We start from the raw sequence: 23,634 nt of genomic DNA, 5'->3' as shown, positions 1-23,634 counted from the left end.
GGCATCAAAACTTTTTTTTACTACACTGGCCTCATTTGAGGTATTGCTCCCTGAAAACTCTTAAAATGTCTTTTAAAAGAAATATAACTAAATAAATGACTAAATCCTTTGCTTTCTTTATATTTTGTTGGGGTGATACGTTGTTTATTTTCATTCTATTTCAGAGTTTGTGCGACCACTTCGATTGTGGATTAGAAAGATGTGCTACAGATTTCAAACAAACCAACAGGAACAGCCACACCTACCAGGAAGTGCTGAGTGAATGAAGTAGTGACTATAGCGAACATGCTAGGTCGCAGCACTGTGATGTTAGTTATTATGTACAACAACTTTGAAAAGAAAGTAAACAAACAAACAACAAGCCCCTCCCCCTCCCGCTGTCTGCCAAACAGTGGAAAAGTTTCCTGCGGTTTCATCCACGCAGTGATGGCCGAGCTGTGAGTCTGCTTGTCAGAGGATGCTGCAGCTGCAGCTGCGGGTCTCGTCGGTCCGCTGCAGACGCAGACGCGGGGCCGCAGACGCAGATGTCCACTTTAACGCAAGCGTGCTGCGAGGATGCGTGGCTGCTGCACGCGCACACACGCAGGCTGCTCGCGTTGCTCCTCCTTGCAGATTTTTCAGTTCAAGAGTGTAAAGGGACTTCAACCGGAAACTACTTTTTTTTTTCTTCGAACTTTTTCTGTCAGAAAAAAAGGAAAACGGGCCGACCCTCCGTGTCATAAACGGACTATTTCCTTATTTTCGCTCATTAACGTGTGCGCTGGAAATGTGTCAGCTGCCGGCCCGCAGGCGACAACTCAAGCGTTTTTGGTGAGAAAGGGCGACGTCGAGTGATTCTGGGCTAGTCAGCAGCCACATAACGGAGCCCAGTCTTTATCATGGAAGATGTGAGTAGTCCCTTGAGTCTTACTGCGTGTGCTGCCCGCCCTGGTTGTGCTTTTGTTTTGTGACAGTTTCACCACTTTTGACAGAAGCGGTGAATCAAAGCACCCCGTGACGGTAGAATAATGTACTTTGCAAAGGCGCGATCAGCTTCTGAGGCCCGAAGAGTGCTGGCAGTGTGAAGCTGGAGCACTTTTTCCTGGAAGAGTCATGCGAAGCAACAAGTTGTAGGTGACGTTTCCAGCAGACGGGCTTGCCTGCTTCAGTCAACTGCAGTGAAAACGTTCTGGGGCTGGAAACACCTGCTCACCTGTCTCCACGTCACCGATCCACGGAATCTGGTCCTTCCAGCACAGAGTCAGGGTGGAAGGACCACAGCCAGGGCAGGGCGGCTAATTCCACCCACAAACTGACCGCGTTAATAGAGCGCATAGAGAAAAAGTGGAGCCTTTCAGAGAGAAACTGGTAAACGATTAGCGGTTCATCACTGGCTGCCTGCTTAGTTGTGGCAGGACAGCAGCAGGACATGCCGAGCCTCGCACGGCTACACAAACAGGATAAAAAGGCAGAATAGAATCAAACGCAACAAAGTAGCTGAAGTGTACGTTTGGCAGTTCTCTGAGTTTTAAGACTGGTTAATGAGGGCCTCTCTTATCTTAGTACGTTATGATTTATGACAACCTGCGGGCGCAGTCTCAGGATCAGATAGTCCGGTCATCTGCTGAAAACACTTTTCATTCAAAAACATCACAGTCACAGTATTCTGTATATGACCTGCATGCCTCAGTTACATTTAGGCATTTTGAGGAAGCCGGTTTAGCAGAATAGGGAAGTCAGAAAGACACATACTATGTCAACTACTGTATGTAAGGAACTTGTTGTGCACACTTAATGCATGTGGTGCCACGCCCTTTGAGTGGGATTCATCAAAAGTATGCTGTTTGTTAGCTGCTCTCTACCTTCAGTCTACAGCGTCACGATTAAAGCAGCAGCTTCTCTTTTCCAATCTGTTCAGTCTGGGATTTGCAGTGCTGACGGTGAAATCAGTTAATACACTTTAAAAAATCAGTGTGACTCTGTGGCGATCGTCACATCCAGCTTGGCTGAGGTTCACTGAGGAAGACGCCATAGAAGTAGAGCTGCTGGGAGATTGAAGAATGTGTCAGAGATCAGTGAGAAGATATTTGAGTCCTACATTTTCACTGTGTGGGCTAGCTTCACTAAAAGCTTCACTGAAGGTTGTCTCTAGCTCATTAGCAGGTCACTCTGTGATCTGCATGTAAAGCAGAACTGAAACGAGTACATGGGCATGTTTGTGCCTGGAGAGTCCCGCCATGTGACTGTGTTTCTGTATTTTTAATTTGCACTTCCCTGCTCACCTATTTTCTTAAACTTGCACCCAGAAAGCGTCATAGCCCTTCTGTGATGACCAATCGCCTCTCTCCATTCCTCTCTGACCTCTTCAGAGAAAAGAAAAGAAACTCACATTGTTGTCGGGCAGAAAACAGCTCTCTCTCATCATCACAGTCAAACTTTCTTCCCTACAATGGATGCATGTCTGCACACCATCATACTTTGGGTCCACCTTTCATAGTAAGCAATGGACAATATGCTGTTTCCATATCAAGCAGGGCATAAACTTCTTTTAAAACACCAGCACAAAACACACCAGGACATCAAGGATCTCATATTGTGTAAGTTTAATTGTAATAAAATGCAAGGAATATTTAATACTACGAGTGGCAGCTAGCTGACACTGATGTATACAAAAAAGATCCCCGATTCATAACTATGAGTGTCAATGATATGTAAGTCATTAACAGTCATAAACACAGCCAGTGTACTGGCAGATAAATGCTATAACAGGAGCTGCTGAACTGGTGTTTTTGGTTGTGCTAATCTTTGTTTGGAGAACAGTGAGTCCAAAGTGCATTTCAGTAGTTTTCATCCCCTGTATTCAATATGAAAAATACATTTGTAATTTTGTAATGCTTTTTTACTTTTACTGAACTGTGTGCACTAATATAGCATACATGACACTTTATTATAAACACAAGACTGTGGGTGTTAATGTGCTATGTGTGACCGTCACGGCTGCAAGGTGTTGTCCCCATCATCTTTTACTTCGTTGGCCTACAGAATATGAGCTGTTCTGCAGAGTTTTGTGGCTCTTTACCATAGAAAGTTGACTCAGTTTTCACTAGAAGTAAAGAGAGACGCTGCTTTGCAAACACTTACTAAAGAGTAAGGACCACAAAGTGGAAATTTTTGCGAGGTCAGTTGCTATCAAAACTTTAGGACACCACTGTGGTCTGTGGTGTCATATATACATATATGTTATATATATATATATATATATATATATATATATATATATATATATATATATATATATATATGTGTGTAGGCCTATAAATTAGGTTTAAATCTAGAATGGACTGCAATTTTATACAATAAGTTGACTTATAGAATAATAGTGCTACACTGATTTTTGCTGATAGTGTTATTCACTCTACAGTTGTGTGTGGAACCTACTAAGGCTTAGACAGTGAAGCTGCACCTTTTTAAACTTCAGGTATTTGTAGTGGATTAGGCAGACATGTGGTAGGTACTCGTACTGACTGGCTAACTGACTTGCTAACAATATGTTCTGCCCCCCCCCCAAAAAAAACCCCCAAAAACAACAAAAAACAATTAACCCTGCTGTCTTCTTCCAGCCTATCGGGGGTTAAAGTGTGAGTTAAACTGGGAATGAATGCCAGATACACTCTAAACGTAAAGTACCACTTCCACAAAAGCACCCACTCTGTTTTCTAATCCTCTTCTAACACCCAACTTGCATGAGATACCTTTGCTTAGTATCTTGTCACTTTGTAACTGTACTATAATTTATCCCTGCATGTTTTTTTTAACAGAGCGATGGTAGGTGGGTGTTGATCCATTTTTGCAGCAACCACAACACCACAGATAGGAGAGGTAATAGATCACAAACATGTGTGGGCAGTTTTAGGTAAAACATTGTTTCGCGTCTGACTTCCTGTTTAAGTCCAAAATTGGAACCTTGTAAGTTACCATCTGATATCATAGTGCAGAGCTGCAGCATCGGCTCAGGCTTGAGTAATGGAAACCTTTCTGTGTTCCAAGGGTTTGATCAGCCCTACACAGTAATTCCATCCAGGAGCACCACTCACTATTCTAGTTGTGCTATCACTTTATTTTGAAAGCTAGCTTTTCATTTTTGCCCTTTTACCCTTCATTTGCTGCTGCGGTGCTCTTCACTAAGGTAAGAGATACTCTGAGTTACAGTAAAAGTGCTTAAGAGTGCTCCCACTTAGCCTAACCCATAATAAGAAATAAGGTTTGCAGTTGGAAGAGGATCACGGTTTAAACTGACCAAACATTTCCATGAATAAAATGTTGCTCAGCAGTATTTAAACATTATCTACCTGCACTCTACGTTCAGAAGCACCTTAAAAATTGGCTTAAAAACTAGGATTCGATTTATCACAAGGCTCCTCATTCAAAAATATTGGCATTTCCAGCATGGGATTGAATAGGAATGGATGGGTTGGATATCATTTCCGACTTAGAAAGCTGCACGGTGCCAGACCACAGCTGATCCATGAGTTCTGCACCGTGTTGCTGTGTAATACCCAAAGCATGAGCAACAGCACACAGGTTTCTAAAGCCAGAACAAACCAGCCATAGAGGAAGTTAACAGCAAAGTGACAGCAGCGTTGAGGTATTTCACTTTACGTACACCAGCAGGTTTTATTTTTGAGTTTGCAGTAGTTGCTAATTTCACCACAGTCTGTGGTCAAATCAGCCGTCTACTTATCTACAACTCAACCAATCGATGTCTTAAATGACTTAAATATCACATAATGACCCATAGTTTCTTCCTCACACTGGAGATTACACAGTTTTTAGCGCTGGTATTGTCTCAGCATCTGTATAGGAAGACACCTGACAGCAGATGTTAAAGGTCTGCACGTCTGCAAGCAGTCTCACTTAAGAACTGTCCAGTACACAGTGAAAGAGACAACATTCCTCCAAGAGCTTGGTGCTACAAATGACATATAACAGACAAACAACACGTAAAGTGCAATGTGCAAAAAACCAAAACAATGGCAGTGCAACAGCCAACAGAACAGAATGATACAGACACAAGACAGTGCAGGCACAACAGTGCAATAGAAATGTGCAAAAGACTGAGCATTGTGCAAAAGTCACTTTGTGTATAAAGGTGTGTGTGAGTGTGTGTGTGTCAGTCCAGTCACTGAGTGTACCTCTTGCAGCAGAGTGAAGAGTGTGTGTGAGGTTTGCGTGGGGTCCTCCACGATGCTGGTGGCTGTGTGGATGCAGCGGGTGCTCCAGCTGTCTGTGATGGAGGGAAGAGAGGCTCCAATGATCTTCTCAGCTGCTCTCACAATCTGTTATACGTCTGTATCAACGTGAGAGAAAGGCAGCTGTGAAATGTAAAAGTGAGGTCAGAGGTCAAATATGATATTGGATGCAAACTATAATGTGATATTTAGATTCCCATTTTCCAGTGTCATTTCCCAAATGTCCATACAACCAATGGCAGTAATAAACACATTTTCTATATAGCTCTATATCAGCGGTCTCCAACCTTTTTTGCACCACGGACCGGTTTATGCCCGACAATATTTTCATGGACCGGCCTTTAAGGTGTCGCGGATAAATACAACAAAATAAAACTAGTACCGGTACCGAAAAAAAGAAAATTTATTCATAACACACGTGAAAAGACCCAGGAAAACCAAGTAAATGATTAAAAACGATAACAAAATAACGCTGAAAACTGATAAAGACCCTGAAAACTATACATTTCACACCTGAGCCTCAACTCTCGCGGCCCGGTACCAAACGACTCACAGACCGGTACCGGTCCGAGGCCCGGGGGTTGGGGATATATAACATTATCAGGAGAGGTCAAAGCGATCCTGTTAACATTCAGAATGACACGCAAATGCTACCAAAAACAAAACCTCCTTGGTGAGGGTGATAACCTCAGTGGTATGACTCAGTTGCCTGGAATAATCCGAATTCGGTGCACTGCACACTGTTGTTTGACAACTCTTGTGCCTTTAATAACGACTGGCGTGTCCTTTGTGACGTCACTTGTAGGAGCTCATCCAGGAAGCTGCCGCAGTATTCTCCTGGATGATAGTTGTTGCCACTCAGATTAGAGGTGGGAATCACCATACAACTCACGATACGATATTATTGCAATTTTTAAAATATTTTGCGATATTCAGATTCTGTACATAAAGCTAAACTTTATCAATATTCATTTTCTCTAATATCAAAGTCTCACACTCAGTCTTTCTCTCATTTCAGTTTGATTGTTGACAAACTGAACGGTTTGTATTACAGTCTAGTCCAACTTAACTGAATCAACCATCTGGTACAATTATAGCTATTCTGAACTATGCAGTTTATGAAAACTATGCAGCCCCTTCAGCAACTGAAGAATTTGAAAGTAAATTAAAACAAAATATAATTTTACATTAAATAAAAAAGTTTTAAACTTAATTAAAATAAAACATGTCTTAAATTAAAATAAGTAAACTGTCATGTTTATTGCTGCCATAAACAAGTTAAACACATTTGGACAGTGAAGGAATGTCAGGATTCTTGCTCAGAAAAAGGATCAACATGCTCTCAAGTCAGAGCACAAAAACCTTTTTGTAACAAAATATCGATTTCTGCTGTCCCTGTATCCATACATTATTAGCAAACAAAATATCACCATGCTACATAGTATCCATTTTTCCCCCACCCCTAACTCAGATGATATCACCACACAGGCGCTGATATACGAGGAGAGCCCTGCTCTCAAAAACCGACATAGATGTAAAAGTTGGATTTAAGAAATAAGTAGATAAAGTTTTAAAAACATGTTTAGAGCCATCTTCTGTCATTGAACGTGACACCATGTGATTGGTTGGTTGCAGCTGATAGACATATCAGTTTATGTTTACTAACTAGTGACAGAATCGATGACGCAGAGGAGAAACAGCACTTTTATCACATTGACACATCCAGGCTTCAGCATCTTGACAGTTTCTGTGGGCTGTGGGTGACAAATGACAGTAACACTACTTGATATAACCTTTAATATGTGCTCATGCTGATAAATCACTTTAGTTGTTCATCATTTCGGATTCCACGCTGGTGAAAATGTGCAGAAGAGCATCAACACCTCTGTTCTTTTCCGTACAGGTATATTGTACGACCGTCATTTAGAGCAGCGATAAAATGAAAGTGAATATAATTCTCTGCATCCTGCAAGTATGCTGGTGTGTAGTGAGTGTGACTTCCTTCCTCTGTATCAATACAGGGTGCAAAAGAAGACCCAGCCCTCAAGAAAGAGCCTAAGTTCCTGAGTAAGGCCGGCTGGTTGAAGAAGGGCTATGGCAGACTGCTGGCAAGCTATAAAGACCGCTACATCCAGGTGGAGAAGACCGAGATTGTGGTGTATGAAAATGAGGTATATAAAGTTTCAATATATCGGGTGTGAGAATATTCAATTCAATTCAATTCAATTTTATTTATATAGCGCCAAATCACAACAAATGTCGCCTCAAGGCGCTTCATAGATACAGAGAAAAGCCCAACAATCATATGACCCCCTATGAGCAAGCACTTTGGCGACAGTGGGAAGGAAAAACTCCCTTTTAACAGGAAGAAACCTCCGGCAGAACCAGGCTCAGGGAGGGGCGGGGCCATCTGCTGCGACCGGTTGGGGTGAGAGAAGGAAGACAGGATAAAGACATGCTGTGGAAGAGAGACAGAGATTAATAACAGATACGATTCAATACAGAGAGGTCTGTTAACACAAAGTGAGTGAGAAAGGTGACTGGAAAGGAAAAACTCAATGCATCATGGGAATCCCCCGGCAGCCTACGTCTATTGCAGCATAACTAAGGGAGGATTCAGGGTCACCTGGTCCAGCCCTAACTATATGCTTTAGCAAAAAGGAAAGTTTTAAGCCTAATCTTAAAAGTAGAGATAGTGTCTGTCTCCTGAATCCAAACTGGAAGCTGGTTCCACAGAAGAGGGGCCTGAAAACTGAAGGCTCTCCCTCCCATTCTACTTTTAAATACTCTAGGAACAACAAGTAGGCCTGCAGAGCGAGAGCGAAGTGCTCTAATAGGGTGATATGGTACTACAAGGTCATTAAGATAAAATGGGGCCTGATTATTTAAGACCTTGTATGTGAGGAGCAGGATTTTGAATTCAATTCTGGATTTAACAGGAAGCCAATGAAGGGAAGCCAAAACAGGAGAAATATGCTCTCTCTTTCTAGTCCCTGTCAGTACTCTTGCTCCAGCATTTTGGATTAACTGAAGGCTTTTCAGGGAGTTTTTTGGACATCCTGATAATAATGAATTGCAGTAGTCCAGCCTGGAAGTAATAAATGCATGAACTAGTTTTTCAGCGTCACTCTGAGACAGGATATTTCTAATTTTAGAGATGTTGCGCAAATGGAAGAACGCAGTCTTACATATTTGTTTAATATGTGCGTTGAAGGACATATCCTGGTCAAAAATGACTCCAAGGTTCCTCACAGTGTTACTGGAGGCCAAGGTAATGCCATCCAGAGTAAGAATCTGGTTAGATACCATTTCTAAGCTTTTCAGTGCCGAGTACAATGACCTCAGTTTTATCTGAGTTAAGAAGCAGAAAGTTAGTGGCCATCCAAGTCTTTATGTCTTTAAGACATTCCTGCAGTTTAACTAATTGGTGTGTGTTATCTGGCTTCATGGACAGATAGAGCTGGGTGTCATCTGCATAGCAGTGAAAATGTATGCTATGTCTTCTAATGATGCTGCCTAGGGGAAGCATGTATAATGTAAACAGAATTGGTCCTAGCACTGAACCCTGTGTCAAATATGAACTTATATCAATATTGCCATTTAATTCTTGTAGTCTTGCAGCTGTTAACTTTTATTTAACATCAGATAATCAAGTAGATGGTCTAATTTCTCTCTTGCTTGTTGATAAGATAATAAGCTAAAATGATGTTGGCTTTATCCTTAAATTATACACACAAATTTTCAAATATCAGTCATTTGTGTTGCAGGACCTACAGAACTGCTTGGAGAGGCTTGACCTGGAAAACTATGACAAATGTCATGAATTAAAGAGCCCCTTCACGAAGAAGCAAAGACTTATACTCATACGATCGGCAAAGTCCACAAATAAGGTGAGAGAAGAGTCTATCTCTCTATCTCTTTCTGTCCCTGTCACAAACATTTGTTCTGCCTGCACAAAGAACATGTTGTAGATCGTGGTGCAGGTAAGCAGCAGGCTCAGATTAGTGCTGCTGGTTGCAGCGATGCTGGTGAGCAATAGCCTGCAGCCAGTGATGCGAATGAACAGCGGGTCACGGTTACCGCTGCTGTCACAAATGGCTCAGAGTGATATGGTGGAAGCTGCATCCAGTTTTCCAAAGGCTGATTTGATAAATGATGAAGGAATATGACAGGAAAATGATATCAAGCTTAGACTCTGGCAAATGTGATAAGTGGCTGAAAATCAAGGTAGCCGGCAGATGAGAGGAATGACAGTTGAGGCTGCAGGTAGTTTTTGGTGTTTCGCAGTTCTCAGACATAGTGTCACAGGACGAGCATCAACAGTCATACTCCCTACAGGAAATTTCCTATTTTCTAATAAAACCTTTGGGAGTTCCTGATCTACACATGTTTATTAACTCTGCTCGGGGAAGACCTACTGTATTTTTCGGATTATAAGGCGCATTAAGCGAAACAGATAAGTCGATAAGTCAAACTTTACTCAGTCATTCTTCTTGCTTCCTCCACTTTCGCACCATTGATTCATTCATTAATGTTGAATTCTCTCACAGCTGCTCTGTTCCCATGTTGTTGCAGTATATTAATGACTAACCTCGTATTGTGGATGGATTATCTCAGTTGTTCTCCTGACTGAAGTTTGGTCCGTTTACAGCATCCTGCCATGCAGTTGCATTTGTCTCTAACCATCGGGAACCCTCACGTTAACTTTCATCGAGTGGAAAAAAGTTAGCGTTCATCCTCCAGCTTCACTGTGCTAATGTTATGCTAACATAGCTGTGTCGCTAGCAATCACATAGCACATCATTATCTACCAGCTAGCCCAACTTCAGTAACCTTACAAACTCACTGTTGTTTAGTTTTCTGTCTTCATTTATGTTGGAAGTGATAGCAGAACTGTACGTTTGAATTTTTTCAGAAATCTCTCAGTCAGAACATGCTATATCATGTTTAGGTGGAAGCTAGCGAGCTAACTTCCTGCTAACTGCTAACTCCGTTAAATTTAATAAATTCTATTTTCATGGATGCCTTGATGTTAAACTTAATTGTTACACCTGGTAAAGCAGCAACGCTGATCATTTTATTAAAGATGAAAGAAGTTTTTAGACAGAAGCTGACAGAGTTTAGGACCCAGATGACTCCGTGAGGCTCCTGACGTAATGCTCCAACAATCCATCAGGCGGTGCGGCTTCGTAGCTTAGCAAAGTCGTACTAAAACATTTTTTGACAGATTTTTGAGCGCCATGTACCACATAAAATCGGTTCATGGTCAGTAAGCACAACCAGAATTCATACGTAAGGGCCTGTGGCCTAAATAGATTATTTCTTATTCTTAAAAAACACAATAATGAGCACAGTTTTTATAAATAGAAGAAAAAAACTGTCAATACTCCTGTTATTGTGTCGCAGATCTTCTGTTCGATTATCCACCTTAGTTTGAGTTGACTATTGTCTGCTTCATTCATTCACAGGTCCATGATGTTAAATTCCAGGCTCAGACAGTGGAGGACAAGGAGGCTTGGATTAAAGCCCTCAGTGATGGCATTAATCGAGCAAAGAATAAAATCTTTGATGAGGTAAACATGCGATACAGCCATAAATTTATCTTAAATCTTGTCTTTGTCTCGGTTTTAATAAGCATGTAGTTTTAAAACTCAAATTATTTCTTATTTTCACAGGTGAAGATTGATCAAAGCAGCAACTTAGAGCACGTTACTCGAACAAGACCCAAAGGGAACCGCAACCGGCGTCCACCGACCAGGATACACATGAAAGAGGTGCGTGTCAAATTGAAATAGTGCTTGTAGTATTGTTGTAACGTGTCTTTTGTTTTAATTGGCTCTTAATACAAACTTTGCTTCCGTGGTTACCTGGGTCTTTGATTCATTTGTATTAACTGACATGAAACCCACATCGTAATTAATCAACGTAACTACATTACTAAGGTTGTGTTGTGTTAAGGTGCAGAGCCAGAATGAATGTGATTAGTAACGCCGGGATTTACCTGCTATTTAAAATCAAAAATGTCCATGCTGTATACCACTGGATGCTATATTCTAATAGAAATGCTATTTGTTTGGGCCCAGTACATCAAAAATAAGCTGCCAACCGCAGTGAGTTAGAATAGTGAGTCACTGTGGTTTTAGATAGATTTTATTTAGATTTGATATCATATTGAACATTTATGGTAGTAGGGGGCTTTGACTGCAGCTGTGCCATATAATAATGCCTGTGATAATATTATAAATTTTTCACAATATCAATTTTACTTATATTGTCACAATGTCATTGCTTGTGCAACAATAACACAAGCCCAGCCATGTCTGAGAGTAAGAGCAACGTATCACCCTCTGATAATAATAACAGATTGTTATTATATTATAATAGCATACAATATTATTGTCACTGCTACATTTCTGTGATGCGAACCAGAAATTATTTCCACTACTAATTAATTACCGTTGAGCTCAAAGGTCCTATTAATAAACGGTTAACGAATGTGTATTTATGAAGACGATTTGTGAGACTGGTAAACTGATGATACGTACGATGGTCTTTCGTTCTACACGGTGCATTTCATGGTCCTGTACCCATCCGTCATTAAACGGTACCTGGGCTTGTTGCAGTGACCTGAAGTTACTAAACTTCATGAGTGTATGCACTCACTCCAAGAACCGTATAATTATAAATATGAGCGTGGTGAAAGTTGGGCAGCACGCTAACGTCTTTTGTCCACTCTGTGTGCTCGTAAGGGTCTAACCCTTTCACTCCTTTGATTTTTTCCTCGTATCTTTTCTTTGACTTTTCATCAAGTCTGTCTTTGTACGGACCGGCATTGTTCTCCTTCGTTTTGTACATAACTTTTTTGGGGGCAAAGAAAAACCAAGAATTTATTGGAACTGGAGAAAGAACGTTTTGCGGTGCTGCAAATGCTTGCATTTGATGCGGTACTTGGATTGTTTTGCCACGAGTTCCCGGCATGCAATGCGCGAAAGTCACGTGGTCTGTCAATCTCTACTAATTCTGACATTGGCAAAACACCTGTTTCCTGTTCCAAAACAGCCAATCAGAGCAAGTTCAGTTAGCTCCGAGGATGTTAAGCATGAGTTAAGTGTGATTATCATTCACCATGGCAACATGTAAACAAAAAGTGAGTTTTAAGGTCATGTGATCTAAGGAATATGAACAAGTTTCAGTGCTTACCACGATATAAAAAGAGTCATTTTAATCAGCTTTGTCATCATCACAGACATAATATGTATAATTTTATTATATCCACGATCATCATTCAGCCAGCTTGAACTTTCATTAGATGAAGCTGAATCCTAATTTTACATTCATTTTAAATGTATTTATTCAAAATGTACATAATGTATATAAGAGAAAAGGTGTGAAGGAACAGATTAGACAGTTTACTGATGGACCTGTGAGAGCAACAGACACGAGGTGGATCCACCCTCTGCTCAGATTTAGTCAATAAAAGTTTTTCTGCACTTATGAACATTTCATTTTTTCTATAATTACAATAATAAAGAATTCAATTGTTTCTGCCATTATTAAATTAAATGTTTGAGATCAGAAAAACTTTAATGTTCCCAGTGTGAGTATTTATGATTTGATCTGATGTCAGCCTTCACTGATAGTTTCACATTTAACTAAAAAAAGGTTTTTTGAATGTAATTTTCTCAGAAAAAGGCAAACATGTCACAAATGCCTTGGCTTTTATAGAGTTGTGCATCTGGTCATCTAGATTTGACATGTTTCAGGACAGTTTTGGAAGGATGACGTTTTTTAACAGATCATCCCAGAACAAAATAAGCCACTATGAACGGATCCAGACCCATAACCCATAATCCTCTCCATTTCCTGGTTCTGGGTTGAATCTCGATCTGTGAACTAAAAAAGTGAAAATAAAGGAAATATCCTTAGTTTTAAGATCAGTTTGTTGGCCTACAATTTTATTACTTGACTGGCATTGATGACGTGTTGATGAATTTGTTTCCTGAAACTCTGGATGTCTACAAGACTGAGTCAAAAAGTAATTTGTGTACTGCTTTTCCTAAAGCTTGCCTCTGATTTATGCCCTCATTACAATAATAATTTAAAAGACATTTTTACCACAATGAATTTTAAGTGAAAGAGATACAATTGAAGTTCAGACTTCCAGCTTTAATTCAGCAGGTTAAACAAAAAGATTGCATCAAAATGTGAAGAACTAAAGCATTTTTAAGACAACATATTCATTCCAGGGGCTCAAAAGTAATTGGAAAAATTAGCTAACTGAAAATAAAATGTTCATTTCTCATACTTGGCTGCAAACCCTTTGCTGGCAATGACAGCCTGAAGTCGTAAACTCATCACCAGATGCTGGTTTCCTCCTTTTTAATGCTCTGCAGGCCTTTACTACAGCGTTCAGTTGCTGTTTGTTTGTGGGCTTTTCTACTTTTTTCTATTCTATTCTAAATGAAAGTAAGGTCTCTGCATCATGAAGATGATTGCATCATGATTGCATATCTCATGAGGCCATCAACAGCTGTTTTTGTTTGTTTGTTTTGTTTGTTTGTTTTAATAATGAGGTTGAAGCAGCATGGTTTTGGTGCAGCTGTGCTGACTTCTGTTTATTATTGTGTAGTGGAGACCATTCTGACAAGAAGGTGCAACAAAGAGTGCTGAAATCTGCCCCAAAATGATTAAAGTTAGACACAAATCACTGTAAGCATTTGTAAATCTTAGTTTATGCATGTGGATGATCTCGTACGATATGGCAAATAGTTCTCAAATTGAACAACAACATTCTGCAGTACAGCTTCCTCCATGAGGTGAATGTTATCTGAAACACTGGTGTATTCTCCTGTTTGACACTCAAACGTGTTGGCTAGCAGGTCCCAAGAATACTGCTGTGTCCGCTATCACAATCAAGCAGGGACTGTTTATCAGATAAGGGGGTGGAGTCTAATTCACAGAGTTCACATGGGGTGAAAGGAGAATAGCAAACCCAGTGAGGGTAGTGATGGCCTGTGAAGGCAAGGGTGTGTGATGGAGGAGGCAGCAGAGGGTTGTAAACAGATTCTCATAAAGAAACTTTTAGCTTATTTGCCTGCTGCTTGTCTCTCACCTTGAACCTACTGATTTAATCTGCACTACTCCACAAATCCTTGGTACTGCTCTTTTCTAGTTTGGCCTTGATCTCGTTCCCGTAGGTTCCTTAAATTTCCTGAGCTTCACGCTTAGGTGAACTCTACTCAGTTCTTTCCTGTCCGTGTGCTCTGTGTCATTTAATCGTATACTTTTCTTCTAGGTAGCTGATGTGTCATCTGATGGAATCCTGCGCTTGGATCTTGACCTTGAAGATGCCGTAATGCCTAATGGAGCACATTATGCCAATGTTGATGGCAGTGAGACCTCCAAAGAGAAACAGTTGGTGTCAATTACCGAGGAGGAAGCTCAGCCAGATCCAGACGTCAGTCCCCAAAAAAAGGTCATCAAACCTCCAATGCCGCCTATCAAGGAGGCTAAACCCAGCACAGCACTTGAAGATGAACCTCAGAAGAATGATGGTTCAGAGAAAAAGGTATGTCAAATTGTGAAATGTTGTAACATTTGTGCATGTCTTTGTGTTTGGATATCATGGCCTTGCTATAATTGCTGTAATATTTGAAGGTACCAATGCCCCCATCGAAAGAAGCAAAACCCTGCGCTTCACCTGTTGAAGAAACTACAGAAGAGGCAAAACATGAGAAGATTTCTGAAACGAATTCTGATGCCAGTAAAAAGGCAGCTCCACCACCAATGCCTCCCAATAAACCCAGCTCTGTGAGCAATGTTGATGCTTTACAGTCCAAGCCACACTCTCACCCTCCTATGCCTCCATCCAAGGAGAAGAAGCCCTCCCATTCTGGCTCTGAGACAGACCAGCAGGTTGAAGGCATTAGTAATGAGGATAATGAGAAGGAAGATGACAGTAGGAAGGAGACTATAGAAACAGAAACAGATGAGGCAGTGCAGCTGATTGCTAAAGAAACGTCACCTGATGTGAAAGATGATAAACACGAGAGTCATTGCACAGAAGAAACAGTTAGCAGCAACACAAAGATGGTATCTGACTGTGGGGAACAAATACCCACAGAGTCACTGAGAAAGAGTCCAAGTTCCCATCCAAAATTCAACAAAAAGCCTGATGAATGTGGCGAGCCTGACATACAGCGGATAGAGAGCACCTCGGCTAAGAGTGATCCTAAAGAGGGACCCGACAACACTGCCTCAGTCAATTCTGTCGATTCAAAAGACGCACTGGCCGAGAGCGAAGTTCCCTCTTTGAACGACTCAACCACTGAAACCCTTACCCTGAGTCCACTGCTTTATCACTTGTCCGGGGAGAAAAAAAAGCAAGATGAGAAATCTGTAGACAGTGGTCAGCACTCGGATGATGGGAGTGAAGGCTCTGGAAGTCAAGACACATTGGTAGCTGCTACAGCTGCACTCAGGGGGAGCCATTCTGCTTTGGATGTGGTGGATGCTAGTGAGGACAGCATTCAGATATCGGTTATTTTAAGACCAGCACAGGTCACAACAGTGCCTCAGGTTAGCTCCAAGAACATAAAACCCATCCCTCCTCTCAAGCCCTCAGCCAAGGGCAGGTCAGCCTCAATTGGGAATCTGCTGTCTGAATCGGATGTCTGTAATCAGATGAAAGAGTCTAGCAGAGGTGGAGCTGTAAGCGCTGGGGGTTCTAGCGATGATGTCATTAAACTTGAGACTGAAGTGGCTCTAGAGATGGAAAAGACGAGCAAGCTCTTGAGCAAAGTGTCCCAGGACCATGGAAGTGAAGAGGAGGATGTACCGGGGGATCTGCTGGCTGAGGCCATGGAGAAGCTGAAGAAGGCGGACCACGTCCTCAGGGAGGTCAAGAAACTGAAATGTGCGACAAACGGAAGCAAAAGGAAGAGTTGGTGAACGTCACACACTGACTGAAACTGACCAACTGATAAACCCTTTACCTAGACAGTGATAGTGCAGTCATATCATGGAACATGTAAAAAGGCCCCTCTAAATACAATTTGCCTAAAAGTGAAGGGACAGTGGATTTCTCTATCATCGAAGATGGTCGTTTATGATGAGCTCATTCACTCTATGATCACTGGTGTGCAGGCCTGACCTGGACACTGTATTGGATTCAATTCAGTTCAATTTTATTTACAGTACTGTGCACAAGTTTTAGGCAGGTGAGGAAAAATGCTATAAACAAAGAATGCTTTCAAAAATGGAAGTGTTAATCGTTTATTTTCATCAGTTAACAAAATGTGAAGGAACAAAAGAGAAATCTACATCTAGTCAGTATTTGGTGTGACCACCCTTTGCCTTCAAAGCAGCATCAATTCTTCCAGGTACACTTGCACAGAGTTTTTGAAGGAACTCGGCTGGTAGGTTGTTCCAAACATCTTGGGGGACTAACCACAGATCTGTGGATGCAGGCTTCCTCACATCCTTCTGTCTCTTCCTGTAATCCCAACATCATTGAGTGTGTCTGGACACACTCAATGATGTTGGGATCAGGGCTCTGTGGGGGCCAGAGCATCACTTCCAGTCTTGTTCTTTACGCAGAAGATGGTTCTTAATGACTGTGGCTGTGTGTTTGGGTTGCTGTCCTGCTGCAGAATACATTTGGGTTCAATAAACAGTCTTTTATATTTCTGAAAGCGTTCTTTATAACAGTTTTTCACACCTGCCTAACACTTTTGCACAGTACTGTATATAGAAAATCACAACAGTCACCCCAAAGTGCTTTTAAGGTAAAGATCAGAGAGTTTTTGAGCGTTATGCTGTTTAAACGCGCTGTGGTGTGCAACAGTATTAAAGATGGTTTGAATGAATGGCTGGAACAGTCTGATGGACAAAACTGTGTTATTGTCGATGGTTTTGCTGCACGTGGAACTTTTTGTGGAATTATTTCTAATGGATGTTTTTCTGCAGCGGAAAAGTAATGTGTTACTGTATATTTTTTTTACTACTGTGTTTTCTTTTGTAGATACAAAATAATGGCCCTCATTACTAATATGTGCGTGGGAACAGTCTCACCCTAAGCAACAAATGCACTGGCTAATTTTGTCCTCGCACGTGTTTGATAAATGATTTACTTTTGGTAGTAAATCAGACTCTAAATCAACACGCTCATGCTTGCCGTGTGCAATATGCATAAAACATACAGCCACTCCTCCATTTCCTTGTATAAATAAATTAGTTTACCTGGAGGTGAAGTGGAAAATGCAGTAATGTCGTGAGACAGCAGCCTGCACCGCTAAGGGAGAGACACACTCACTGTGACTCAAGTAAAAAAAGAAACTGATGTAAAAAGACAGAGTATAAGAAAAAGCAGCTGGAAAGTCTCCACATGACAAAACTCACTCTATGAACAAACAAAAAAATTAGACTGCCAGTGATAGAAGTCTTTTTTTAATGAACAATAAGATAATTTTAGGGAGGATAAACTGATAAAAGACAAAAAAGATCAAAGAAATACTGGAATAAATGTTTCAATTTAGTATTTTGTTTTCTTTGCATACAATTTACTTTTTTTATTTAATTGTAACTGAGCATGTTGTGTTTTGTAAAACTGTTAATATTACATGAAAGCAACAACAACAATAATAATAACAATAATAACAATGAGAACAATTCTTAATACTATTAATAGTAGCTTTAGTTGTAGTAGTATTCGTTTTATAGAGGTTAAATGTCCTTCGGCAGCCATTTGTGTTGGTTTGTACACATGGTACTTCTTCATTTGTTTCTACAGTGCAAATAAATTCAGGTACAAAAATATTGATCAATCATGGATTTGTGTGTGAACTCTTGCTACGCACAGATTTGTCGGTGTGCCTTAACACCTTTAATGTTTCTTAAGGTAATTTTCTTGCTATCCAAAGGGATTTATGTAAATAAAACTGGAAGCATAGCGTCTGGCTTTAGTCATCTCTTATGTTGTGAGCTCTTCTAGACGGATCAATGTTTCAAATACAGGAGAAGTGTTGATACACAGCAGGTCTTTGAAGGTTCTGTTCACCTGAGCTGTGAGGACTAACAAAGTATCGATGAATCAGTACTTGAGCCTCCTAAGACCCGAACTCTTTCATGACAGCATTTTTAATTTCTCTTTGCTATCTGGGGTCATTGGGACCTGATGAATGTAAAAACAAAGAATTACCTGATTTCTTTTTTTTTTTTACCTGATTTTTGTTTCTTAGGAAACTGAGATCCACATATGAGGACATTCGTTTTAAATTTCGATAGAACAGTGGGAGGATGACGTCCTCGTACGTGGATATCAGGCCCTTGTAGAGCAAGATTTAGTATTTTGGTCTAGACAACCCAAAATGTGATGCCCACATATGTGGACGCCAGGTCCTAAGAGGTTAAATATATAATATATAAATAGAGGTTAAATATATACAGCTACAAATAAGCACTTCTGTTAATGCCTGAAAGCATTTCTAATCATTTGTGAACCTCAGAAGCTTTTTTCTCCTTTTCATTGGGAAGTTTTTGTTGCTATTAGAGAAATGATACTTTAATCACCGCCTGTATGGTGTTTGTCACTGGTGAAGGTGAAGATGTACAGCGTAGGTAAGGATCTGTTCAGACTCTTAACATTGATGAAGCAAATAAAGGAATATTTTTACAGGGTTTTTATCATTAGTAATATAATTTCATTAATGTACTGTATATTGCACAGAAACGCACTTAGAGCAGCTCTCACTAATGCCTATTATATTCTCTAATACTTGTCTTTTGTATGGGGGTATGTGCATCATCCTCCCCTGTCTGAATGTTGAACTGATTATTAATGAAGAATCTACCGAGTTTTTCTAGTGGTAGAAATGTAATTTTTGTGTCCTCCAGAATATGTAAGCATATTTTCATAACAGTAGATCGACTGAAGTTTTGTACTCTTTGATAAAGTTTGCTATTGCTTAAATAAAGATAAATGATTTACTTTTGTTGTTATGTCTTCAGTCTTACAAACCATTTGAAGCATTTATCAACAGTGTTACATATGCTGCACTGTAGCTTCCTTTCTGTTACACTGTAGCCTGATATAATCATCCTGCTGAGGTCAGGGTTGAAATTTCTCTGTTAAAATTTGTTAACATCACAACAGCAATTTTTTAAAACCCTTTTTTAGAAATAAACACTGGCTAATGTGGTGTGATGGTCAACCAATGCAAAATTAAAGTATATTTGATCATTAAAAATTTAATGAAACAATAAGTGTTTCATTAAATTACATCACTTGCTGCTTGTAGCTTCAAATTTACAGTTTTTATGTGATTAGCGGGTTTCTTGGACTGTTGTGACTGTAGTGTGAAGTTTATATTAATAACAGTTTCATAATAGAAATGAAAATAACAGCAGCGCTGTTATTGTTCCTCAAGGAGAGATCTTCTACTTGGACCAGTGATGAGAAATGGTTGCAGTACCTTTTAGCTGTTTTTAGTGGATTAAAGTCACACAAGATCATTAGCTTCATTAATTTGTTCAGATTCAAATTCATTATTGGCCATTTTGTGGGATAACCATTCAGATATTCAGATAGAGATTCAACAAACTCATTACAGAATCAATGACTAGGCAGTTACCAGCTGCCTTTTTGTGCCAAAACCATGCGAGGAAGAAGAGAGATGGAGATGGTTTTATAAAATCCAAAGTAAAGCAGGAGACATGAGAAACACAGGAGGAAACAGAGAGGAAACAGCCCCATTATGACTCGGACACGCTTTAAAAATTGCAATATTCATTTCAGTTCAGTTTTATTTATGTAGCTCTAAGTTTACACTGTAAAACCAGAACAAAAATACTGAGAGACCCAACAATCAGATGACGCTCCTCTGAGCATGCACTTGGAGTCAGTGTGAAGGAAAAACCTTCTTAAAGGAAGAAACTTGTAACAGAACAATGTTCAGGGAGGGGCAGCCATCTGCATTACTGAATGGGTGAGGAGGGGGAGAGAGGATAAAGACACTCTGTGGTAAAGAGCCAAAGACTAATAATGACCAATAACTGAGTACAGAGAGGTGAGTGAAGAAGAAACACAGAATCCCTACACCTACTGGTGGGACCTCCCTTAGTTATGCTACACCTACTGCTGCATAGGAGGGAGGATTCAAGGTCACCTGATCCAGCCCTAACTATATATATATATACATATACACATACACATACACATACATACATACATACACATATATGTATATATATATATATATATATATATATATATATATATATATATATATATATATATGTATGTGTATATGTATATATATATATATATATATATATATATATATATATATATATATATATATATATGTATATGTATATATATATATATATACATATACATATATATATATAAGTTTTAACCCTGATCTCAAAAGTAGAGATAGTGTCTGTCTCCTGAATCCAAATTGGGAGCTGGTCCCAAGTGAAATCTATCAGGCCAAATATCTATTTTAGATCGATCTATCTGTTTATTAAATATGTGGTTTATGGTGAGTTGAGTCCATAGATCACAGCAGTTTCGCTGTCTGCCAGAAAAAGACCGAGAAGCGTCGTTTCTACTTTGAAGACGTGCTCGCTTTATTTTGAAGGTATAGACCGGACATGGTGGTTCTTTGGTTTTGACATGTGTAGCTTGACAAATGTCCTGACGTTAGCACGCAGGATAAACTTGTGCTGGAGAAGGATAACGAGCGGGAGTGATGGAAGAGGAGACGGGCCGGTAGAAGCGGCTCTAAAGAGCAGCAGTCATGGAGGACGAGCTGCTGTCGGAGGACGACTGTAAGTATTTCTGTCCTCGCTCAGCGCAGGATGTCCGTCTGTGGCGCAGGAAACCCGCCCTCACGCTCAGCCTACAGCCTACAGGCACATTTTATGTATTAGTAGTTTGGGTCATCTTATCTGTATAGTGGCTGTTATCTTAGCCTATCACATTTTATTTTCCCCATTAAAGCCTCTGTGATGATTGTGTTGCTGCTGAAGTTTGAAAAAAGAGTGACTGGAGTAACTTGATAATCTGCTCTTCACACTGCAATTAACAGGAAACGTCGCTTGGAATTAAAAGTGCAATTTCACAGATTTCTTTGTGTGACTGTGAGTAAACTGTTGAGGATTCTAAATTCCTGTCATCAACATTTAAAGTCAATATGATTTCTGAGATTTCTTTTTTGTTCTATTTTTTGTATCTATTCATTTAATTGTTTAGATTTTGCACTGAAAAAGCCTATTGATACTTTGTAGCATAATACGAAACCATTCATAGCTCAGGATACATTTGGAACAGGAGATGTAACTGTACTCAGTATAAAAGATGGATGTAGATAATCACCCACAGTTTTATACTGTATACTGTATATAACATTTACTGCTGTTGAGGGTCTTTTGAATGAAAAGTTGGGGTGGAAATAAACAAGCAAACTTGGGGACACTGCTGCCTTTCTCTACCTGAAGCAGGTGTTTCATGCATTGATTCAAAACCAAAATCATCTTTATTTGGCCACGTTTGTGCACACAAACAAGGAATTTGACTCAGGTTCGCTTTACTCTCTGCATGCAAAAAATAAACATTTTTAAATAGGCAATATATAAATAGTCATATATACAGAAGGAGAACATAAATACGAGGAGAAGATAAAAAGTTAGAAAAGTGCAAGTTGCAGAAGGTCTTAAGAAACTATACAAGCTATGACAAGTTACAGCTGGGCATGACTGATGGATATAATTAGGCTGAACATAGAGCAACCCGGATGAACCTTAAGTATTAATTTTGAATAGTGCAGATTGTGCAGTACAATATGCACATGACCTGAGTCATGGCTGAGTGGTGGCTGGTTTTTGTAAAAATAGGACAGTTTAATTCCAGGATCTGCAGAGATGTTTCCTGCTTGAGGATCCTCTCTGATTGTCCGTTGCAGTCTGGCCCTGTCCTGCTTCGTGGCTAAGCCAAACCAGACAATGATTGATGTACACAGGACAGACTGGAGGACTGCAGTGTAGAAGATGACCATCAGCTCCTGTGGCAGGTGGAACTTCCTGAATTGCTGCAGGGAATACAACCTCTGCTGGGCCTTGTTCCAGACAGACTGATGTGAGGAGCACTTCAAATCCTGTTCAGGATGGTGAAAGGGGGGAAGGCGTGGGCGGGGGGGTCTCCGACAATCCAATATCGCCACAATCTTGAGCAGGTTCAGCTCCAGGTGGTTCTGACTGCCATTTCCTGTCTGTGTGCAGACTCGTCACTCGTCATTGTTCTAGACCAGACCAATGAGCACCAGACCAGTGTGCCACCCTCCACAAAATTTGTAGCAGAGGACAGCCAATGATTTTTCTGGGCAGTGTCATTACCCTCTGCGTAGCCTTGCTTTTCTCAGTAGTGGTCTGTGTACCAAACACCCAGTTTGGGGTCCGAGTTGGACTGATTGAGGCTGGTTTGTGAGGAAGTCTTTGATCCAGGAGCAGTTGGTAGGGGGGGATATGAAGATGGTCCAGTTTGATGATGAGGATGTCTGGTTTTATAGTGTTGAATGCTGAGCTTTAGTCCACAGAGAGCAAACTGAGCAGTCCACTTCAACCTAAGCAAAGAAGGTGTTGAGCTCCTTTCGCGAGTTTGAGGGTGATTTTGGGGCTTGGGGGGGCTCTATCCTTTGTAGTTAGTGAGGGCTTGGATACCGCTCCTCAGGTTAGCTCTGGCACTGCTGTACAGGGAACTGTCCCTCAGAGCCTGTACTCGTCATCTAAGGTTTTCGGTTAGAAAAATGTGGATGATTTTAGTCAATGTCATGTTTCATGTTCTCATGTCATGTTGAGAAGTTAGAACACAGTCTTTGTGTTACCAGGTAACCTGGTGCATCGGGCTTTTCCTGCTCCAGCTGGGTTGAAGACACAAGTGTGCTTTGTAACGGTTTTTCCTACATTTCAGTGATATTCCAATACAGGAGCTTAGAGACATACAGGTACACAGAGTGAGATGTTGGAACAATTTGAAAACTCACGTTTGTAGAAAAATAGTCCTACAGGTACAAGTGACTGAGAGATGATGTTGTGGCAGGTATACTGGGACCTTAATTTAAACATTGCATTAGATTAAGTTAACCAGCTTAATGCTGGCCATTTGTGGCTATTGTTGGGCCACATGTTGGGCTATTATCTCTCCCATTGCCTCTCAGTTTTGTGCTGATTTGTGGCCCTTCCTGTTCCTGGTTTTATTCTTCCTGTCAAACCATCCTTGGAGGAAAGGACCAGCTGTTGACGAGAGCGGGAGATTAATAACAAATAGTTAATCTCTGGCTTGTAACATCAGGCAGCCTAACTCTAAACCTGAGCCTTGGTTTAATGACAGAGCTCATGCTATCAG

The 23,634-nt window shown here is 40.4% G+C and overlaps 2 protein-coding genes across 2 annotated transcripts in view; both read left to right on the top strand.

The window, feature by feature from the left end:
* Positions 1–533: 533 nt before the first annotated feature.
* plekho2 (pleckstrin homology domain containing, family O member 2) lies at positions 534–19,214 on the top strand. Its single transcript, XM_085165304.1, has 7 exons — positions 534–887; positions 7,250–7,399; positions 8,996–9,118; positions 10,697–10,801; positions 10,904–11,002; positions 14,524–14,796; positions 14,886–19,214. The coding sequence occupies exons 1-7, from the start codon at positions 879–881 to the stop codon at positions 16,176–16,178; spliced, it is 2,052 nt and encodes a 683-aa protein (XP_085021430.1). The 5' UTR covers positions 534–878; the 3' UTR covers positions 16,179–19,214.
* Positions 19,215–20,714: 1,500 nt separating this feature from the next.
* Positions 20,715–23,634, top strand: part of ankdd1a (ankyrin repeat and death domain containing 1A) — a 40,597-nt gene continuing 37,677 nt past the window's right edge. The window contains exon 1 of the mRNA XM_085157595.1: positions 20,715–21,062. Coding sequence (XP_085013721.1) covers positions 21,032–21,062 — 31 coding nt within the window. The 5' untranslated portion in view covers positions 20,715–21,031. The remainder of the gene's footprint in view (positions 21,063–23,634) is intronic.

The sequence above is a fragment of the Neolamprologus multifasciatus genome, chromosome 1, assembly GCF_963576455.1.
Source record: "Neolamprologus multifasciatus chromosome 1, fNeoMul1.2, whole genome shotgun sequence".
Classification (NCBI taxonomy): Eukaryota; Metazoa; Chordata; class Actinopteri; order Cichliformes; family Cichlidae; genus Neolamprologus; species Neolamprologus multifasciatus.
This window is presented reverse-complemented; position numbering and strand designations above follow the sequence as displayed.